The sequence below is a fragment of the Hemiscyllium ocellatum genome, chromosome 1 (assembly GCF_020745735.1).
Source record: "Hemiscyllium ocellatum isolate sHemOce1 chromosome 1, sHemOce1.pat.X.cur, whole genome shotgun sequence".
Lineage (NCBI taxonomy): Eukaryota > Metazoa > Chordata > Chondrichthyes > Orectolobiformes > Hemiscylliidae > Hemiscyllium > Hemiscyllium ocellatum.
In genome coordinates, this window is record NC_083401.1 from 145,569,121 (window position 1) to 145,592,034 (window position 22,914).

Below are 22,914 nucleotides of genomic sequence, written 5' to 3' on the forward strand. Positions count from 1 at the left end.
CTGCAGCTTCTCACTCTTCTTGGGGTCTCCTTTGCTACCTTCACTAATGCTTAGCTTCTTTTACCACATCTTTTTCCACAGTGCCTTTCATTAACAACCATCACTGTGACTTTACATGTCCCACTTTACCACAGTGGAAACACCTGAGGCCTTTCATCTCCTTTTCACCCTCTTGGCTACTTTTTTTAATCCTCTGGTAAATACTTATCAGTGCTCTGTACTCTTGGTTTCATAGTATAGGATCTCCCCTTCTCCCAACTTCTATCCCTCACAGGACAAAATTCCGGCCGGAAGCTTGTCTTAAGGATCAACATGCATTCATCCGCTAATTCTGCTGACCTTCTCACTTCCTGAACTTTTTGTTCCTCCACCTGAATCCTTACCATCTCTGGAAGTGAGTTTTTAAACTCCTCCAGCAGAATAATCGCTCATAGAGCCTCAAAGGTCTTACCTATTTTTAAAGCATGCACTCATCTATCAAAATGATTACGTTTAATTCTTTCAAACCCTACATAAGTCTGATCAGGTTCCTTCTTTATATTTCTGAACCGCTGTCTATATGCTTCTGGTACCAATTCATAAGCACTTAAAATAGCCTGTTTAACCTCTTCATAATCTCTTGACCCCTTATCTAATAGGATGACAAATACCTCAATAGCTCTGCCTACCAATTTAGTCTGAACTAGCATTACCCATAAATCCTCAGATCACTCCAGCTGCCTAGCCAATTTTTCAAATAAAATAAAGAAAGCTTCAACATCTTTCTCATCAAAATGTGGCAGAGTTTTCACATATTTATATATATCACTACCTTCTCTTTTATCTCCATCATGTTAACTTGACTTTACTGACTAAGTCGCAACTTCTCAAGTTCAAATTCTCTCTTTGTCTCTCCTCTCTTTGCTCAGCTAAGAACTTTCTCGCTCTCTCTTTATCCTCTATTTCTCTCTCTAGCCCTTTGTTTATTAGATTAAATTACTTAGAGTGTGGAAACAGGCCCTTTGGCCTAACAAATCCACACCGACCCTCTGAAGAGCAACCCACCCAAACCCATTCCCCTACAGTTACCCCTTCACCTAACACTAGGGGAATTTAACATGGCCAATTCACCTAACCCGCACATTTTTGGACTGTGGGAGGAAACCGGAGCACCTGGAGTAAAGCCACGCAGACCCGCAAACTCCACACAGACAGTTGCCTGAGGTGGGAATTGAACTCTGGTCTCTGGTGCTGTGAGGCAGCAGTGCTAACCACTGTGCCACCACAATCTTCTAACTCAATTTTCTTCAACTGTAATTTAAGTTTTTCTACCTCTATGCATTTATCCCTTTCTCTGCTACACCTGTGTGCCTAATATTTTCTTATATAACCTAATGTGTCCTTTAGACTATCCTTTCATTACTTCCTACAGCCCTTGCAAATTTCAAAACAGCCAGTTGTCAAATCTTCTCTTTGTATCTTCCTCAGTCTTCTTCTTCTTAGGGATTTCTGTTTCAGAGATCAGTGATAGTTAAAGGTACCTTTAAGAGCACTATTCCCTCCAACTCCTATCAGCATTTTGGAGAGATCATTCTTTCCGCGACTCCCTTGTTAGATCCACGTCCCCACCAGCCCACAATCCACTTCCGGCACCTTCCCCTGCCACCGCAAGAAGTGCAAAATTTGTGCCTACACCTCCCCCCTTCACTTCCGTCCAAGGCCCGAAAGGATTCTTCCACATTCAACAGAAATTTACCTGTACTTCCACCAATGTCATCTACTGTATCCGCTGCACCCAATGTGGTCTCCTGTACATTGGGGAGACTGGACGCCAACTTGCGGATCATTTTAAAGAAAATCTCTGGGACACTCGCACCAACCAACCCCACCGCCCTGTGGCTCAACACTTCAGTTTCACCTCCCATTCCATGAAGGACATTAAGGTCCTGGGCCTCCTCCATCGACAAAACTTAACCACCCGATACCTGGAGGAAGAACACCTCATCTTCTGCCTTGAGACCCTGCAACCATTCAGGATTAATGTGGATTTCACCAGTTTCCCCTCCCCCAACCTTATCCAAGTCCCAAGACTCCAACTCGACTTGACCTGTCCATCGTCTATCTCATCTATCCTCTCCACCCTCCTCTCCAACCTTCTCCCCCACCTTCATCCAGCTCTTGCATTCTCAGCTACCTTTCCCTCAGCCCCACCCTCCTCCCATTTATCTCGCAGCCCTTTTGCTCACAAGCCTCATTCCTGATGAAGTGCTTATGCCCGAAACATTAACTCTCCTGCTCCTCAGATGCTGCCTGATCTTCTGTGCTTTTCCAGCACCACATTCTCGGCAGCAGATCATTCGACATGGTGGTTTAACCTGAGAGTCACTATGACTCAAGAGAGGAGAGATGTTGCGAAGGAGAATCCTTCATGGTAATCTCAGCCAGTGAGAACAGATCATCCATCAGGCCTAGAGTTGACTGTTCCCCAACAACAGAAATGAATCAATAACAACAGTTATAGTGGCAAAAACATTCACCACAAGAATGACACTTCCCAGACAAAGAATATCACCTTGGAAATCAGCAGATAGCAGCCAAATATTTAATAACAATAAACATACATGCGATTAGGAAACTGATACAATTTAAAGACTATGTAGTCAATGTGAGTGCAGAGACTGATGGAAATGGAACATACCAGAGGTAACACATAGTTCTGCTCATGATCATTGCTGATGACTATGTATATTTGGTAACTTGCATAACTTGGATCATTTGTAAATGAAAATGACAGTGCAAACAATTTTTTCTTTTCTTAAGAAATGGAGGATCTTTAGAAAAACGTAATTGCATTTAACGTACTGATTGAATGGCACTTGGACAGATATTTTTCTTTGGGGAGAAGGGAACTATTAAGTACATAAAATATAAAATGAGTAAAGGTAATCTAACACAGAGATAAGGGCTAATTTTACAAATGCATGCTTCCCATAGCTGAACCTTCTTGCTGAGATGTGCATTTAAAAGTTGTCCAATATTGCACATCTGTACAAATTTATTTCAAAATTCATCTGGTAAGAACTACAACTGTTCCACCATACAACCACACCTGTATTTACATATGTATCACGTCCATGCATTAAAGGAGCTTATATCGCAAAAGATCTGTCTTTTTTCTACTTCATAAACATTATAGCTTAGAACTGAGTTCACAATGTTTACAATGAAACAATAAATTGATCTGCAGGCTTTGATCAATTATCACTCGAACAAAATTCATGCAAATTTGTCAAGAACAAACGAACGAGGAACAGGTGAAGACTATTCACCCCTCGAGCCTGCTGCACCATTCAATGGGATTGGGGCTGATCCCGTCTCAGCCTCAAATCCACTTTTTTATTCCTTCTTTATAAATCTTCAACTATTGAAAAATCTATCACCACCTTAAATTTACTCAATGTCCCAGCATCCGCCACATTCCTAATGAAGGGCTTGTGCCTGAAACATCGATTCTCCTGTCCTGTGGATGCTGCCTGACCTGCTGTGCTTTTCCAGCTCCAGACTTTTTGATATTGACTTTCCAGCATCTGCAGTCCTCACTTTTTCCCAGCATCCACCACACTCTGGGGTAGTGAATTCTACAGATTCACAATCATTTGAAAAAGTAATTTCTCCTCACTTCTGTTTTAAATCTGCCATACCTTATCCTAAATTATGAGTTCTCATTCTAGCTTGCTTCTCATGAGGAAATGTCTACACTACATATATTTTGTCGATCCCTTTTAGTATTTTATATTCCTCAATGAACTCTCATTCTAAATTCCACAGAATACCGGCCTAAGCGTGGTTCACTGAAAATGTAGGCAATAGCTCTAGTTTATGATTTTACCCCTCACACACCAGACGTATTCTAGCCATTTTACACTAACTAGGCTTATCCTTAAATCTCCACTCCATTTCTTAACTTCATCTGACTCATAGATTTCTGCCTGATGACATACTGTTATCATATTTCAGTTTCAAAAATATGATAGATACAAGACAGATCGAGTAATAATTATAAAATTAGAAAGTTGTAAAGACAAATACAGTGAATCACTACCAAGCTTGAAGCAGGTGCTGTCTATGTCTATAACTATAATTGTTAGTATTGCTTACATTAATGACTCATTTGCTGTCACTTTTCACATTCTGAGGTTTATGGTGGTTTTTATTGTTGACATTGCCAAAAAAAAATTAACGGAAAACAAATTTCTTATTCGTTGCTCAACTGCAAAATTCATTTACTTCTGTGACTCATCAGTAAGGTTGCTTCTAATAAGCATTGTAGAAGATTTAGATTTCCTTTGACTCATATTTGTCTTAAATCAATAAATCAATTGCATCTGGTGCAATCGAATTGGAAATGCAGCTAGAATTTGTGTTGTCATGGGGTAAACCTTTCTGCTTAGTTTAATCCAGCAGTACAGAAAAGATTTATCCTGTGCAGAACTATTTAAAAAGTAAAAATTAACATCTTTATTTCTTAAAGTATAACAGAGAATAATTAACTAACAGGTATTTATAACTCCTTCCTCCAACCTATCTTTTACTTTCCTTTCTACAATACTAGGCCGATACAATCCCCGATTAAGATTTCCCAAAAATTCAAATTTTCAAAACCAGCCAGATGTTGAATCTTCTCTTTATATCTTCCTCAGTCTTCTTTTCTTCTTCTCGGGGATTTCTGTTTCATAGGTTACTGATCAATAAAGGTACCTTTCAGAGAGCCATTCTCTGGGCAGTCTAAAGATGCTGGTGGCTTGGCAGTTCTCCTCCCAACTGTTCAATTTTCCCAGTCTTACACTCCCAAAGCATCAGATCGTGTTTAAGATTATCAGTATAGTAAATTCAAACTTGATTGGAGTTTGGTATTTTTTGAGATATAATTTAAATTGATTGGCCTAATTCAAATCTGTTTTGCATATCCAGATAACCAGCTGTCTTAGTTACTGGACCAAAAGTTTACATTATACCTTTTTCAGAACACGTGGTTCTGTCAGGTAATTCTGCTATTTTTAACTCTCTTTAAAGTACAGGACACTCACATCTTCATAACGATGGTTCTGTCTAGGTTACGAAATTTTTACGAAAATTCATTGTATAAATACAAGCATAAAATATTCTAGGAACTAGAACAATCAAGCAGACTAAAAGAAAATAGTAGTTCTTTATTTTCCTTTCTATTATAACATGTTCCCATTTCTGTAATACAGGTGAAGGAAACTTTATTTTCTGGTAAGAAGGCTGCAGTGTAGGACGCTTCAACCAGAGCACCTGTTCTCTGCCCATTCTTTTCCTTCTTTTTCTTTTTGCTTCCTCTATCCCTTCTCTCAGCTTCAAACTCCTGGTCCTGGCCTCTAAGGACGATCAGCGGTTGGCAGAGATGTTAGCAGTTGGAGTGAGGAGCACGGCCACAGCCAGTAGTTATACCACTTGGAGGACACCTACATTGACCTGATCTGGAGAACTTTTTGAGAGAGACTGTGATGGTTGCACATTACAGCACGGTACAGGCCCTTCAGCCCTCGATGTTGCATCAACCTGTGGAACCAATCCATCTAACCTACACGGTTCCATTCTCATTCATGTGCCTATCCAATGACCATTTAAATGCCCTTAAAGTTAGCGAGTCTACTACTGTTGCAGGCAGTGTGTTCCACGCCTCTATTACTTGCTGAGTCAAGAAACTACCTCTGACATCTGTCCAATATCGATCACCCCTCGCATAGCGGTAATGTAACGTTTTCTCTTCATTTGTCTTTTCTGTAACTATTCTATCCAGTCCTTCACAGTAAACTGATATTGGGGTGGCACAGTTGCTCAGTGTTTAGTACTGCTGCCTCACAGTGCCAGGGACCTGGGTTCGATTCCAGCTTCGGGCTTCTGTGTGGAGTTTTCACATTCTGCGTGGGTTTTCTCTGGGTTCTGGTTTCCTCCCATAATCCAAAGATGTGCAGGTCAGGTGAATTGGCATACTAAATAACCCATAATATTCAGGGATGTGTAGGTTAGGTGCATTAGTGAAGGGGGAATGGGTCTGGGTGGGTTACTTGTCAGAGGGCTGGTGTGGACTTGTTGGGAGGAAGAACCTGTTTCCACACTGTAGGGATTCTATGATAGTTATCCTCCAAATTTATAACTTTGGACCATGTGACAACAATATTGATGTACACTCAACAGTTTTTTAATGAAGTAAATGTGATTTTGTAAGAAAATATTTTTAGTATGTGCCTACTCATGCCTTTGTGTCTAAATAAAAAGACAACTCAAGTCTTTGAGAAGCAGCACATTAGCAGAATTGATCACTCCTGATCTGGAAAATAGATCATTTTCAGGCAAGGTTTCTAATTATTACAGTTAGAGCAAGGCCTGACCTTCTGACCAGTGAACCAATACATTAGGCAGGACCTGTGCAGTGAATGAATATAGAAAATCATTTGCTACAAACCCAAGGCTCAGTTCAAGTCATGTCTCAGTACTTTCATTGTGGCAGATTTGAACATTTTTAGCAGGGTTGCAATGTCAAATCATCCCTTTCAAGTAAGTCACATTGCTCACTTCCAGTATAAAGGAGCAATCAACAATTTCAACAAGAAGAAGTAGAAGACATGAGGCTTTCATATATGTTAGGAAAAGTGAATATCGCTGAGCCTACAGCAAATGATGATGATATGAACCAGGACTATTGATCAAGAATTTAAGTCAAGAATTTTAATGCAGATTTTTCACTTAGATTCATCGAGTCATAGCATTATACACTTGACCATTACAAGATCAAGGGTATCGGAGGCCAGATCCTTTCAAAAGAAATTTTGAAACATCACTTACCTACGTTGGTAAAGTTGTTAAGAAGACTACTCCTGTTTTACAGAATCAGAACAAATCATTGCTGAATGTGTCCAGTTATGTCTCTTAAAGCACCCACCTGGTGTTTTAGCCAAGGTAGATGACATTCCTTGACAATATTCCACACTGTTAGGAACTGCCAGGTCAAAATGATTGCATTCAACTTAATGATAGTTTAACTCAACTTCTCTAGGAACATGAGTTTTCATCTAAAGATGACATTTTGAGATGAACATTCTCAGCTTTTCTAAGAATTTTGACAGCGTTATGAATCTCACTTACTTGTGATCGAAGAAGATAATCATGTTTCTGCATTAGCTATTCCTAACCAGGAGACGCTTCCAGGGGCTGCCCCTGTAAACAAGCTACAGTAAGGCTTAGTTTCATCATCATTTCAGGAAGCAAATCTTGTGGTTCTTGATTCTTTAGACTTTGGTGCAGAGGATCCCTATGATACTCTTCCAGATCAGAGCAAACATAATTCTTTAACTACTCCTCAGGTGAAGCAAGAAGACAAGTGATAGTAATGACGAAACACGTCACTATTGCAACGTGATGTACATTACCGTATTTTCAGCTTTGCTGGGTGAGTTAGAGATAGAGGAGAGATTCACACCGATTTTTCCTTCAGCTACACATAGGGTGTGCCTGTTGACTTGACCCAGGTGCACAGGAAACAGGAAACTTGACACTTGCAAGAAAATTCTTTAACAATCCAGAAGCATGAGAATGATACTCTACTTGTGTGTGAGAGCCCAGAAACTTCTCCACCTTTGTTTAGTGTTCCAGGGACAGCGTCTGATGTAACAGTTAGCAATAGTGAACTTCTCCTCAACGTCTCATCCCCACTTTCCAGAATATTTTGCAATGATTTCAAGTACAGTTTTGACAATCCTGACTGCAAATCCGAAAGGATGTCTGTAAATTTTTCACAATCCTTGTGCAAGAAGTGAATTTATGCTCTGTGCTCTTCCCCGTGATTCACCCCTCTCTTCATCTTAAATTTGAGAGTATAGCACAGGAACAGTGAGAATTCATTGTCCTGTAATTAGAATTGAATAGTGAGACTCCTCAGCTCTTGGATGATGCAACTTCATCCAGCAGTTTACCATTTTCAGGTCTTGTCTTTATCAGACGTTATTGTGAAAGACATAAAACTAACTGGTATCCAGTCATGTGGAAATGGTATCCTCTCAATCAGCACTCAACTGTCTTCAACCTATTACAGAAACATGTTAGCCATCAATGTCTTCAATACTATGAAATTTGGGATAGAAGGTGACATGTGACAGGAATCTGAGAGATGTGGGCTACAGCAAAGGGTGTGGCAGAATCAGGTGAGAAGTCCAGCGAGTCAACATTAATATGGGAGTGTCTCTGCCATCTTGCATGCTGTCACAGGTAGGCTGGCAAAATTGTCTCCAGGAAGCAGCGAGATACCAACTGAAGGGGATTAATGCTTGTCAAGTTTTGTTAATGCCACAACTCACCTCATTAATATTCAGCCACATGTGCCAATCTAACTTGATGTTGAGGAATCTCGACGAGGAAATCAGAGCATGTAGCTGGTGGATTCAGCTCCTCACTTGCTGTGAATGACATCCACATTGAAAACCAGCATTTCCATGGGCACAGGCCACATTTGCAGACCATTGACACTGGATAGAGCTAAGAACTCTTATGGCACTGCTTCAGTCCACATACAGAATGCTTTAGCACTTCAATGTTGCACCTCAGGCTTTGCCAGCAACTCTCACTGTAATGCTGCAGCAAGGACACTGTACACTTAGGGACATACACACAGTGCATGGACTGGACCATGCTTCACCTCTGGGCTCTTTGCTCACTGTCATAGAACTCATTCACTCTTAGACTACCTTGATGCTCACAGCATTCCTGCCTTGCCTTGCCTTTTTGTGCTTTGCTCATTTAGCCAACGATTCTGGGCTCATGTTACAACTGTCTTGCTGCACAATTTAGCACAGGCACAAAGTGAGAAATCTTGTCTTAGTGGTCAAAATGCTTCAAAGAGCGTTTTACTGTGAAGCCCCTGCACAGGAAGTCAAGGGCAAGATCCACTACCATTCCAGACCTTGCCTGGGATAGTCAGAGTAAGGATATTCTCATCATAAGGATTGAGGAGCCAAATGACGGGCTTCACACCAACCATCATGAGTCCCCGAGCCCTGTTATGAGTTGTTTTGATCTTGGAATGAGATATGGACAGATATTTTGGAAAAGGAAAGTGAGTGGCACAGCTATTATGATTGGCACAGGTTGGGTGGTGTCCGCAGTGATTGAGTAGGCAACATAGAGGACATGCTGGGTTGGTGGTGTCAGGGATTAGGGTGGAATACAGTGTATTTAATAAGATTTTGCAGATGATAATGAGAATGCCAAAGCATGAAACTTGGTGGGATGTGTGTACAGTAGCAAAGATAGAGTGAATACGAGGTATCGAAGAAAAGGTGGAATGTTATACTCATGCTGGTGGAATGGAAAAGAACATTGAACTACTTCCTACTGTGCTGAGCATTCCTTCAGCTCAGCCCCCGATCCCTCATACCTTCCATGTCAACCGAAGCTCCAGTACCCACCCAATGGCACTTTATAATACCCCTTGCAAACCTAGTGCCAACACATGCCTTTCGATACCCACTACCCAGCATCCATTGCTCTTAAACCCTCCAAGCCTCATGCAATATCCACCATGGGCAGATGTCAGAACCCAGAATGAGATGAAATAAAATAAGATTCAAAATTCCCATTGCAGACATTTTTGGCCTCATTGCAAGAGAGGGAGGCTTACAACTCAGGCTGAGGCCAAGACTCAGGGTGAGAATAGTAGCGTTAGAAAGAAAAGATTTTACATTTGGCCGGAGGACTCATGTGGGAATGGATAAGCCCTCAATAGCAAACCAGCCCTAATAAGCTCCCCCCCCCACCCCCTTCCCCCCAAGCTATGCTTTTTTTTTGCAGCTCTCACAAATCTCCCTGCTAGTATTTAAGTCTCCTTCCAATTAAGTGCAATCCTTCTTTCTTGTACAGGTCACTTCTACCCCAGAAGAGATTCTAATGATCCAGAAATGTGAATCCTCATCCCTGCACCAGCTACTCAGCCATGCAATCATCTGCATTATCCTCGTATTCTTACCCTCACTAGCTCGTAACACCAGGAGTAGTCTTAGATGCGCTCCAATGTCCAGTAATACTTGATCTTAAACAACGAAGGGAGCAACTGTGTCAGACACCAGTGTTTCTTTCTCTGAACATGCGGTTTCTGCTTTTGTCTGTCTTCCACCTTTTTAAAATGCCTTTGTTTTGATCTTTGTTCCCCCAAAGTTCCAAAACAATGCACTAGTATATAAAACAGTAATCACTGCTCCCAGACCTCAAGGAAACCATCTCCACCACCTAAAATATCTCAAAAAAGGAATAGCTCTTACAGTCACAACTTTTTCTTGTCCTCCATCTTGGATTACCCAGAATCCTTTTCACCTTGTCCATGTTTCTCATAATAATACACATCTCTATCAAGTACACCACCACCACCAACCCCCCCCCCCCCCCCCCCCCCCCCACAAACAACCCTCAAAGTCTTGCTCCAAAGAAAATAACATGACTTTGCCCAGGCTATTTTCATACTTAAAGTGCTCCATCCCAGGCGGCATGCTGACGAAACTCCTGTGCACTCCCTCCACTGCAATCACATCCTTCCTATTGTGTAGGGACCAGAACTGCACATAATACCCCAGCTGTGGCCAAACCAAAGTCCTGTGTAGTTCCAACATAACCTCTCTGCTCTCATCATTAATGCTTTGGATGATAAAGGCAAGTGTCCCGTATCCCTTTTTAACTACAGATGCTCTCCTGCCACCAGCTGTGTACAAGAACTCCAAGATCCCTCTGTTCCTCTGAGCTTCTTGGTGTCCTGCCATTCACTGACTACTCCCTTATCTTCTTACTTCTTCCAAACTGCATTGTCTCATACTTATCAAGTTTATCTTCCATCTGCCACTGATTTGCCTTTCTGACAAATCCATTGAATCTTTCTCTAACTTAAGGCCTCCTTCCTCATTGTCAACAGCCTGGTTGTTAAAGTTGGAGTTCAATCTGTTTAGAAAATAAAGCCTTACACTGCTTCTTTATACTTTTGTACCAAATTAGTCGTCATTGCTCAGTGACACCATAAAGGTAGCTTGTTTAGAAAGGGGAATTTGCCACAACAGTACAAGAAAATGTGTTCTTCTGAGATTGGAGTTGAAATACATGGTTAGGACAAAGAGGAAGAAGCTGATACTTTGTGTCTGGCTACATTACATATGACATGGGAATGTGTCAAGTTGACACTAGGTGCCTGAAGTGAACAGTGTTCCATTCCCAGCACTGAAGCCTTCATAAATAATATTTATACAAGATCAAGCTTTTAAAGGTGCAGATGTAATTATAGCATTCATCAAAGATATATAAAATTGGAAAAACCCAAACAAGAATGATTTGCTTTTATGTTTACATAGATGGGAAAACGAATTTGAATCAGCATATTCAGCTTTAATTTATCCTAGCAACAGTCTGCTCAAAGAGAACTGCCTTTAACTGTAAAATGAGTTGAATGCCAGTAAAAAGAATCTAAAGCAATTTAACAAGCTGCTTTGAATGGAAGACTGAAAATCTTGGAGGTGACTGAATAACATCTTTAGAGTGCACCCTGGAGATTTTGCATTTGAAATCAGCAAAGAATTAGCACTAGATAACAAAGTAGGGTCTCTGAATGATGCTGTGATTAATATTCTAACATTTCAATGTCTGACACCATGATTGCGGGCTGACATTTCCCAAGGCCTGGCAATGAAGGCAGAATTGTTGCTTGGAGTGTCTGTGTTTGTCCTGTTTGTGTGTTGCCAGTTAATAGAGCCTACCACCAACTGTAATTTGCATATGGACAAAACAAGAGAAGAAAGTTCCAGTAAATTTTGGATAAAGACGGAGTTTGGAAAATGTTGTTCTAAAGCAAAGAAATGAAGCAACAAATTAAAAGGGGAGCTAATTTATTTTGTATTAAAAACTAAAACTGTTAAGGTTAAATAATACCTTACAAAGTATGTGCATAATATAATAAACATTAATAGTTCAATTTTCATTTAACATAGTATGTAGCTAACTGAATTGCAAATCTAATTACTGCATGACGTACAGAAAGGGCCATTGACTGATTTCTGCTAACTAACCACTCTGAAGTTTGAATACATGAGACTACTCACAGTTTACTGCAAATAATACAGAACCTTGCCCTGTGACTCACATCCCTCCCTTTTTCAGTCCTTTACTGCCCTATAAGCTCTTGTGTTTACAAAGGATGTGTATCATTTTAATTTGTGCTGGAATTCATTAAGCTGTCCCAGTTAGTTATCTTAAATGTAATTTTCAGATTATTCCATTGGAATTCAACAATTTTAGAATCCTCCACAATGGTTGTACACTTTCATGAAAACTTGTCTTAAGTCCTTCAATGGTAGGTAACGGTTATCAATAGTTCTTGATAAATGCACTCACAACTGTACAAATGCTGAGTAGGTTCCACAGTATTGCACTGGATTGCTAACAAATTTAAATTATGATCAATTTAAAGTATTTTAAAGGTCTTTGCAACATTGACTTAAACTTTTTGGAGCTGTGTGCCCTCTGATGCCATTACTATGCTAAATCAAAAGCAGTACAGAACATTGCAAGTATTGAACTATGAAAGAAATTCTAATAGTAAAGCTATTTAATAATTTAAGGTTGAAAGTTCCCTTTACCATTGAAAAGTTACAAATCACACAACACCAGGTTATCGTCCAACCATTGAAAAGAATTATCATGAAGAAAATGATTTGGAGACGTGTGACTTATGATCTTTTACTTCACAACCACCTGATGAAGGAGCAGTACTCCGAAAGCTAGTGCTTCCAAATAAACCTGTTGGACTATAACCTGATGTTGTGTGATTTTTAACCATGAAGAAAATGACCTGGTAACTTTCATTCACCTGTCATGCTTACACATTATGGAATAAAGTGTTTAAATAGTTTCAACTATTTAAAATGAGCATGTTTTAAGTTATACCAAATAGTTGAATTTGTGTTACTGGCAATTTACTGGTCAAAATGCCAATTTGCAACTTTTGCTCCATTAAAACATTACTTGTTTATATGGAAATGAAAGATTGAGATGGACTGGATTGTGCATCCAACAATTTTGCAAGAGCTGTTTCAGTTCTGTACAGTTCTATCAGAGTGAATTTTCAAAGCAATATTCCCATTTCTGCATTATCAGAAGAGCTGCAGCATTCCTGGAAGATCAAGAATTTCTATTTGTCAATTTAAATTGTATAGTTGGTCCATGATATTCTTGATTGCAATTCATTTTCACAGGATGTTGCAGAAAGACATGCATTTATACTACCCTGGACATGACCTAAGGATGCCCCAAAGCACTCTGCAGTCAACGAAGTTCTTTCAGATGTGTGGTCATCTTTCTTATGCAGGATCTGTGAGAGCCAATCTGCAGATAGCAAGGTTCGAGAAAAGACAATGAAATAAGAATGAGATAAACTGCTTTAGTGATGTTAGTTAAGGGATGTATGTTGTCCAGAATCCTGGGAGAATTCCATGAGATCTTTCTATTCATGCTGCACTCTTCAGTGTAACAGTCTTCTACAAAAGTTCGCAAAGCACTGGCTTAGATGAGGTAAACATATTCTTGAGTGAATGACTCACTGGGATGTCGCATTCAAATGTGCATTTACAAATCCTAAAAGCTATACTCTGGCATATCAGCCAAGATTTAATGACAGATTGTTTATAAAGATAGTTACATGAAATACTTTAGGCTGATTGGCAAAATGTTTCTGGAAGAGGAATAGCCCCTCTACTATCTGTAAAATTTATCAAGGCATTAAATATTTAAGTTATTAGGTCCATCTAAACTAACACTGAGATTTTTACTGGATGAGTTCAGATGCAGTCTTTATATGTATCACACAGTTATAGATACAACTTTTGATATGGGCATGGAAAAAGAAGGTATCACCTTGACAGGGCATAGAGCTTCACCCTAAAGACAGGATTTTCATCAGTAGAAGGTATGCAGATGTCAAGGTTCATGACGTTAACTACACCTTAGCTCAATGGTAACACGCTTACCTCCAAGAAGATTATGATTGAAGTTCCTTTCCTGAGGCAAAGAACTTTAGGGAGGAAATTCTTGATCTTGGTGGCCAAACATTAACAGGAGCCATCAACGGTAGGGTGAAGGAAATCATCCTTTCCATACTGTAGGGTACCTAACCTAATCCTAGCATTGGTAGCTGTGCAGAAGAGACTAGAATTGAGGAAACAGACATCTTGGAGGATTGCAAGGTTGGAGTGAGTTATAGAGACAGGCCGAACAAGATCACTGAATGATTAGATTTTAGATTAGACTTACAGTGTGGAAACAGGCCCTTCGGCCCAACAAGTCCACACCGACCCGCCGAAGCGAAACCCACCCATACCCCTACATTACCCCTTACCTAACACTACGGGCAATTTTAGCATGGCCAATTCACCTGACCCGCACATCTTTGGACTGTGGGAGGAAACCGGAGCACCCGGAGGAAACCCACGCAGACACGGGGAGAACGTGCAAACTCCACACAGTCAGTCGCCTGAGTCGGGAATTGAACCCGGGTCTTCAGGCGCTGTGAGGCAGCAGTGCTAACCACTGTGCCACCGTGCCGCCCTGTGAACACTAAATGTATGATTATTAAATTGGATAAATGCTAGCTTGGACGCCAACAGGGAAAACTTTCCTGTTCTTTTCTGAGATGGTGACTGTTCACTTAGTAATCAAACTAAATCTATTTAACCATTAATTCATTATAAGTTAATCATTAATCATAAATTAATCATTAACAGAAGACATATTTCCACAAAAAAGTTCCTTTTAAATTTGCAGAACGAAGACTTTTAAAAAAAGATTTTAGAAAGCTTTTGAAATATTGAAAAAATTCATAATGTATTGTCTAAACAATTTCTTTGGTGGACAAGGAGTTCAATTTAATGTCTCTTCGAACCTCAACTTGCAACATGTTCAATTTTTTAAAATTCTAACATTATTTATGATTTAAACAATAATAAATTATAAATACAAACATATCATAGTGAAAATAACTTTAGGATAAATAAGATGTTAAATCATGACTTACCATTTATGCTCTAAGATGTCTAATTTTAAAAGTGTACTTACCAACACATGTGAGGTTATCATCAGCTCGGCGGTAACCATCAAAATATCTCCACTCCACAGAGGCAGAAAGATTTGTCAAAACAACGCTGAAGAGTACTATCAAAGGTGGTAACAGTGGCATAATCTCTATAGTGTCTGGATAACTGCAATGATAATTCAGTGGTTTTCTAAGCATTTCTTCAGGGCAAAAGTGTATGGGAAGATTCCAGAAATAGACTAAATGATCTGTAGCGTTTTTTCACAATTCCTCTTTTTCATGTTATCAACTTCTATTCTTTTACAAAATGCAGCTCCCTCGGAATGCCTTTCAGGGTTTTGTAGCTTTCTGGAAGTAAAGTATGAAATGCCTGACACCCTTGTGATACATTTGACATGTTTAAAAAATCTGGATCATTTGATCACTACAAATTTCTCTGCAAGTATTAAACCTACAGATTAAAGTAATTTAAAGTACAATAATGCAGTGTTGGCTCTTTTCAGCACATTTTCTTTTGCGAAATGAGGTGTTCTACTTTCACCAAAGTGTTTGTTTGCATGCATTTCTAAAGACTCCCCTCCTCCACTAACTGTCTGTAGCAGCACGAGATTTCAGTTCACCCCACCCCTTTCTGTTTTTTTTAAACAGTTGAGTTAGACTTCATTCAAATGTAGATGTGGGCAAACTAATACCAAGCAGAAGTCAGCCAAAGAGCAGAGACCCATAACTCATATTTTCTCTGTCTGTACAAGTTTGTAGTTTGCATGTTGAATATAAGTATTCAGACTTTGGTTGTCACACTCACAACCTACAGTAAATATCAACTTTTCTAAACAGTGGCAGGGTCAATTGTAGTTCACTATTGCTGCTTATGCACAATTAAAAAAAGTCAAGTTTTGTAAGCTGATTGAAGTCAAATAATATTTTTACATTACACTCTACATACTGTTTACATGATCCTGTTAAATAGATTTTACTAGTAAGCATGATTCTTGATAGATTACTCCGAGATTTTTAAACAATTTTTGTTGACTTTTCTGATCAAATCATTAACCTAAATAGAAAGGTGCAATAAATTTTGAGCTTTAGTAAATGATTTCTCATCCCCTCCCACACACAAAACCCATTTAACTACTGTAAATTCACAATAGCTAATTGTTAGATTGACATTGCATCCAATGGGACAGCTACTATTTTCAGTTAACTCTTTAAGTATCGTAATTACTAAAGCAGAAATAAGCCACTGATACTCCACAGGATCAACATTCTGACTGTGTGCAGACTGAGCAAATGGCATATTCATAGTTCTCATCGTGGAAAGGCTGATCATGTTTATGGGGTATTACATGGTTGAGTGCCAGATTTATAGGAATACTATCAAGTCTGTGACCTGGATAATCTGGAGACAAGCATCACAGTAAAGGTTCATAATCTGATAACCGACTTATTTAAAGTATTTTTTAAGGTATGTGAATACATCATACTTCCAGTGTATAATATCTTTCAAAGTTTTGAACCCCATTTTACATGTGAACTGTACAGACCAGAAGCAACTTTACTTTGTTCTGAACTCAATTAGGTGACCTAAGCCTCAGTAGTTTGGAGGAGTATAGTCTAACTTGTTGTCCTGAGACTAACGGTGTAAAGAAATCAGGCAAAGTTATTTTTGCTGATTATGACTCAACTAATTTGATGTGTTACAGATATGGATGTTAAAAGAGGACAAAATAAGATGGAACTGTGATACACCCAACAGCCAAACATCCTTCCAATGCTCACTGTCCATGTGAAGATAACTACCAAAAGCTGCTTCCAGATTGAGGATCCTTGGTTCTTTAAACTTTGACATAAGTATGTCGCATATTCAATTTAAGATTGAGACTGGTAATGTAATAACAGCATTCAACTGATGCAAAGCACCAATGAGATAGCATTAAGTTACAGCAGAGGTATATGGAACTTAGCACAGAAAACAGGCCTTCAACCAGGTCCATGCCAACCCTTCTAATTGTACTTCCCCTCCTGCCCTTTACACATTCCTTTCTCCCTCATGTCCGAGTGATATTATCACTGCTCTGTTAACCCAGAGGCCCACATAATGTTCTGGGAACCTGGGTTTGAATCCCATCATGGCAAATGGTAGAATGTGAACTAAATAAACAATCTGGAATTAAGAGTCTATTGATGACCATGAATCGATTGTCAGAAAAAGACTGTCTGATTCACTATTACTTTTTGGGAAGGAAACTACCTTACCTGGTCTAGCCTATATGTGACTCCAGACCCACAACAATGTGTTTGATGCTTAACAGCCCTCTGGGCAATTAGGGATGGGCAATAAATGCTGGCGCTAACCAGTGACATCCTCATTCCGTGAATGAAGTTTTAAAAATATGTGAATTAAGAGTCCTCTTAAACGTATCAATGCCATTTGCTTCAAATATTCCATATGATGACAAATTTCACAGGCTCACTGCAGAAAAGCTTTTATTATGGTTCCTTTAAGTTTACTCTTTCCAGGAATAAACCCCTCCTTTTCATCAACTCAATTTTAGTCTACCTTCTAAATGTTTTTTGCCTCCTCTAGTATTATAATAGAGAGCAGAATGATACATTATATTCCAAGTGTGATCCAATTGAATTTTAAAGATGTTTCAGTTCAAAATTCTCCTCCATGCAGAGTCATAGAGTCATAGAGATGTATAGCATGGAAACAGACCCTTCGGTCCAAACCGTCCATGCTGACCAGATATCCCAACCCAGTTTCAGATTAGATTAGATTAGATTAGATTACTTACGGTGTGGAAATAGGTCCTTCGGCCCAACAAGTCCACACCGACCCGCTGAAGCGCAACCCACCCATACCCTACATTTACCCCTTACCTAACACTACGGGCAATTTAGCATGACCAATTCACCTGACCCACACCTCTTTGGACTGTGGGAGGAAACCGGAGCACCAGGAGGAAACCCACACAGACAAGGGGAGAACGGATTCTGAATCACCTTTGTCAATGGTGAACAGGGGGCATTCCAGTATTAATTTTTGAGTGACAATGCACCACACTTCCTGCCTGATCAAGTTTTGATCTCCCACCCAAAACTTACTGCTGTTCAGTAATCTTTCAAACTGTTCTTTTCTACATGGTCCCTGACTCCATACAGCCTGAGCTGTCTCATGAGCCATTCCTGTGGCACCATGTCAAAGACTGTAAAAAGTTTATAACTTCCACATCCATGAGAACACAGAAAAATAACAGATAGAAGCAGGGGTAAGCCATTATCACATGATGCTAGCTCTAAGACCATGGCTGTTTTACCACCTCAGCCACAACTTCTTGCACTATACTAGTCTCCTATGATTTCCTAACTATTTGAACATCTATTAGTCACTATCTTGGGTATCTACAATTGAATCTATAGATTTCTCCTCATCTCAGTCTTAAGCCATCGATGCCTTATTTTGAGCTCCCTGGATGTGGTTAACAGGCTCACAACTTTTACTGAAGAAGGGCTTATTCCTGAGGAAGGGCTCATGCCCAAAACGTCAATTCTCCTGCTCCTTGGATGCTGCCTGACCTGCTGCGTTTTTCCAGCAACACATTTTCAGCACAACTTTTACTGTCAACTTTGTTCCTAATTTCAATGGAATTGCCTATCATTTTTTAAAAATTCCAGATAATATAGATCTACTCTACTCAATCACTTGTCACATGGCAATGCTTCCATCCTATAAAAGCTAATTGCAATCCTTCTAAGTTTAAGTGTATCTTTCCTCAGTTAAGAAGACCAAAACCAAATAGAGCACTTCAAATACAGTCAAACCAAGACAACATGTAATTGTAGTGGCACTTTCCTCCTTCTCTCCTTATAAACAGCACCCCGCACTCCCCTTCCACCAACCGCCCCTCCCCCCCCACTCCCACCCCACCCCACCCCCAGTCCCCACCCCACCCCCAGTCCCCACATATATACACATAGACAGACACAGATAGGCAAAATAGCATGGTGTTGAGGGGGGATGGGAAATTACTGTGAAAACACTTCAATGGCTCTTGTCTGCAGAGTTTGCTGAGATGATCCTTTTATTTTCTAGGATTCCTGTTCTTCAAACTCTCTTTTCCAGGTACTGCCACTTATTGCAGATCACACAGTGATTGGTTCACGACTTATAAACCCCTTGACTTATTCATTAAAAGCAACAACATACATCAATTTTTTAAGGGAAAATAATCTGGTTCTCTTCAGGCCTTGGGAATTAAAAACTATAGAAAGATGCATCAACCAACTTCTGGAGGTCCAAAGACTTCACTCACACACACAAACTGTACAAAGGAGCCAATCATATAGGCAGCCATTTGGCCTTTGTCATTAACATCAAGAAACCACTGAAGAAATCAGTCAGCTACTTATAGCCAGCTAAATCTCACATGATACGCATGTCCTGATGCCAGCTCATCTGCAACTGACCTCTTTCCCCACCGATTGGATCTTACAATGAATGTCAAAACTTGCTTGAAAAAGTACAGTAAGTCCTTTCACATTTGCGTTTTTTGTTAAAACCGACCCTTTCCTACATTAGCTTATAGAACATGGAACAATACAGTACAGAATAGGTCCTTCGGCCCACGATGTTGTGCCGAACATTTGTCCTAGCTTAAAGTACCTATCCATGTAAATATCCAATTGCTGCTTAAAGGTCACCAATGATTCTGACTCTGCCACTCCCACAGGCAGCGCATTCCATGCCCCCACCACTCTCTGGGTAAAGAACCTACCCCTGACATCCCTCCTATACCTTCCACCCTTCACCTTAAATTTATGTCCCATTGAACTTATGAACTAATTAGATTATGAGGCTCAAGTTCTGATCCCTAGTTACAGCTTGCCACGTTAAAAACTATGCATTTATTTTTACTACTTGCTTTCAGACCAATCCTCAAACTCTGCTGACATGAGGCCTAATCTTGTGAAAACAACTTTTTATGTGGTTTCTTATCAAATATGTCTTGAAAATCTACTGTTTTCTCCTTATCTACTGTGCTGATTACAATTTCAAAAACCTCTAACAGATTTGTCAAGCGTAATTTCCCCCTTCCAAAAATTGATATCGACTTCGTCCAGACTTATAATGAATTTCTAGGTGTCCTGTTATCACATTCCGAATAATAGATCCCAGGATTTTCCCTACTGTAGATATTTGATTGTTCACTCCCTTCTTTCTTAAAACCAGGCTTATACTTAGTATTGTCTGAACTAAAAGGAATTCTGGTGGATTAAAACTAGTGCATCCACTGTCATTGTGACCATCCATTATGTCTGCAAGATTGGTTGTTTTTAGCCCCATTTCTTTCTCAAATACTGTTTCTTTGATAAGATCAATTTCTTTAACTCTGTTACGTTTGGTAAACATTTGTGCCTACTGTTTCCAAAATGCATTGTTCATCTTCTAACATGAGGACAGATAAATTGGAGGAAATGTAACGGAGACAACGAGTCCTACCTTTAGACTCAAGAGTTGGAGAGATTCCCAAGCAAAAGGGAAGCAGCTGGAAAGGCAATCACACAGTGATTGGATAAATCGGCAAAATCACACGTGGGACTTGTTCAATTACATATCCAGAGAGAGGTTGTTTTGTGGCTTCTGCCTCTCGGTTATGGTGTCGCCTCTCTCAGTGCTACCCTTCCACCTCTCAGACATCCAACAAGTTTGTATTCTGCTTTTGCCTTGCACTGGCTGATGATGCTGAATTTAAAAGGTCGATGTATTCCCTTCAGCCTGTTCTATGCCTCTTAGACTGGCACTCTGTGAACTCCTTCCAAACCAGTGTGTAAAGGTTTTACGAAGAGCACGGTTTTCGAACTTAGAGAAATGTTTTGCTTCAACAGTTTTCACTGGGCAGTGACCAGACAGCCTGGTTCTTTGCACATAATTTCAAATGTGCATTTGATAGCTGTCAGTAAGATGTAAGTGTCTCTTAACTGACTGCTCAACAATCCTATCAGTAATTGGCTTTGAACTACTCCTGGGCTTTACCGCCTTGCTGCATTCCTTCCAGCCTCTTAATTTCACCATTATTTTCCGCTGTTGGAATTTGGATTCTCCCACTCCTATGCAATTCAATTGCCTTTTCCACTATAAAGCTGTCTTCAGCAGGAATCATTAAATTCCACCGAAATGAACACAAAGAAAAGTGGGTACTGGAGATCTGAACCAAAAACAGAGAGTTCTAGAAAAGCACAGCAGGTCTGGCAGCATCTGTAGAAAGAACAGAGTTAGCATTTCTCGTCCAAATTTACCTGGCATTAATAAATTTAATTTTTTTCCTTAGCTCTATTGATTTTTTGTTAAATATCACGCATCTGGAAGGAGACAGAGGGTAGTAGTTGATGGATTATGTTCATCTTGGAGCGCAGTTACTAGCGGTGTACCACAAGGATCTGTTTTGGGACCATTGCTTTTTGTTATCTTTATAAATGATCTAGAGGAAGGACTTGAAAGCTGGGTAAGCAAGTTTGCGGATGACACAAAAGTCGGTGGAGTTGTGGATAGTGAGGAAGGAAGTGGTAGGTTACAGCGGGATATAGATAAGTTGCAGAGCTGGGCGGAAATGTGGCAAATGGAATTCAATGTAGCTAAGTGCGAAGTCGTTCACTTTGGTAGGAATAACAAGATGATGGATTACTGGGCTAATGGTAGGCTACTTGGTAGTGTGGATGAGCAGAGGGATCTTGGTGTCCATGTACACAGATCTCTGAAAGTTGCCACCCAGGTAAATAGTGCTGTGAGGAAGGCATATGGTGTACTGGGCTTTATTGGCAGAGGAATTGAGTTCCGGAGTCCTGAGGTCATGTTGCAGTTGTATAAGACTCTGGTGCGGCCTCATCTGGAGTATTGTGTGCAGTTTTGGTCGCCATACTATAGGAAGGATGTGGAAGCTTTAGAACGAGTGCAGAGGAGGTTTACCAGGATGTTGCCTGGAATGGTAGGAAAATCTTATGAGGAAAGGCTGAGGCACTTGGGGCTGTTCTCATTGGAGAAGAGAAGGTTTAGGGGAGATCTGATAGAAGTGTATAAGATGATTAGGGGTTTAGATAGGGTAGATACTAAGAACCTTTTACCGCTAATGGAGTCAGGTGTTACTAGGGGACATAGCTTTAAATTAAGGGGTGGTAGGTATAGGACAGATGTTAGGGGTAGATTCTTCACACAGCGGGTTGTGAGTTCATGGAATGCCCTGCCCGTATCAGTGGTGAACTCTCCTTCTTTATGGTCATTTAAGCGGGCATTGGATAGGCATTTGGAAGTTATTGGGCTAGTATAGGTTAGGTAGGATTCGGTCGGCGCAACATCGAGGGCCGAAGGGCCTGTACTGCGCTGTATCCTTCTATGTTCTATGTTCTATCACTGTTCTATGATTTATTAATATTTTCTCCACTTTACTTCTATAGTTTCAAACTGATTCTCTCATTGTAGCCTGTTTCTAGTCAATTACTTTGATTTTTGTCTTTCATCAAATATCTCTGGAGTTATTATGTTATGATCACTACTCCCACAGTTGATCTATCAAATGTACATGTTTTATTTGCTTTGCTTCATTTTCTATTACCAAATCTAGCAGTGCTTCCTCCCTTGTTGGGCTTCTCATGTATTGATCCTATCACTCTTCACTTTCTCTGCTTGATAGTTTATTTGAAAAGTTGTTAAAATGCATTATATTTGTGTTCCACAGGGCTAGGTGTTGGGACCCTTGCTGTTAGTTGTTTGCATTAATGATCAGAATATGAACGTGAACAGCAAG

The 22,914-nt window shown here is 39.9% G+C and overlaps 1 protein-coding gene across 2 annotated transcripts in view; it reads right to left on the bottom strand.

Annotated features, from left to right (window-relative positions):
* Positions 1 to 15,289, bottom strand: part of egf (epidermal growth factor) — a 152,799-nt gene extending 137,510 nt beyond the window's left edge. For both annotated transcript variants that reach the window (XM_060826670.1, XM_060826662.1), the window contains exon 1: positions 15,136 to 15,289. In XM_060826670.1, coding sequence (XP_060682653.1) covers positions 15,136 to 15,256 — 121 coding nt within the window. In that variant the 5' untranslated portion in view covers positions 15,257 to 15,289. The remainder of the gene's footprint in view (positions 1 to 15,135) is intronic.
* Between the last annotated feature and the right edge of the window lie 7,625 nt (positions 15,290 to 22,914).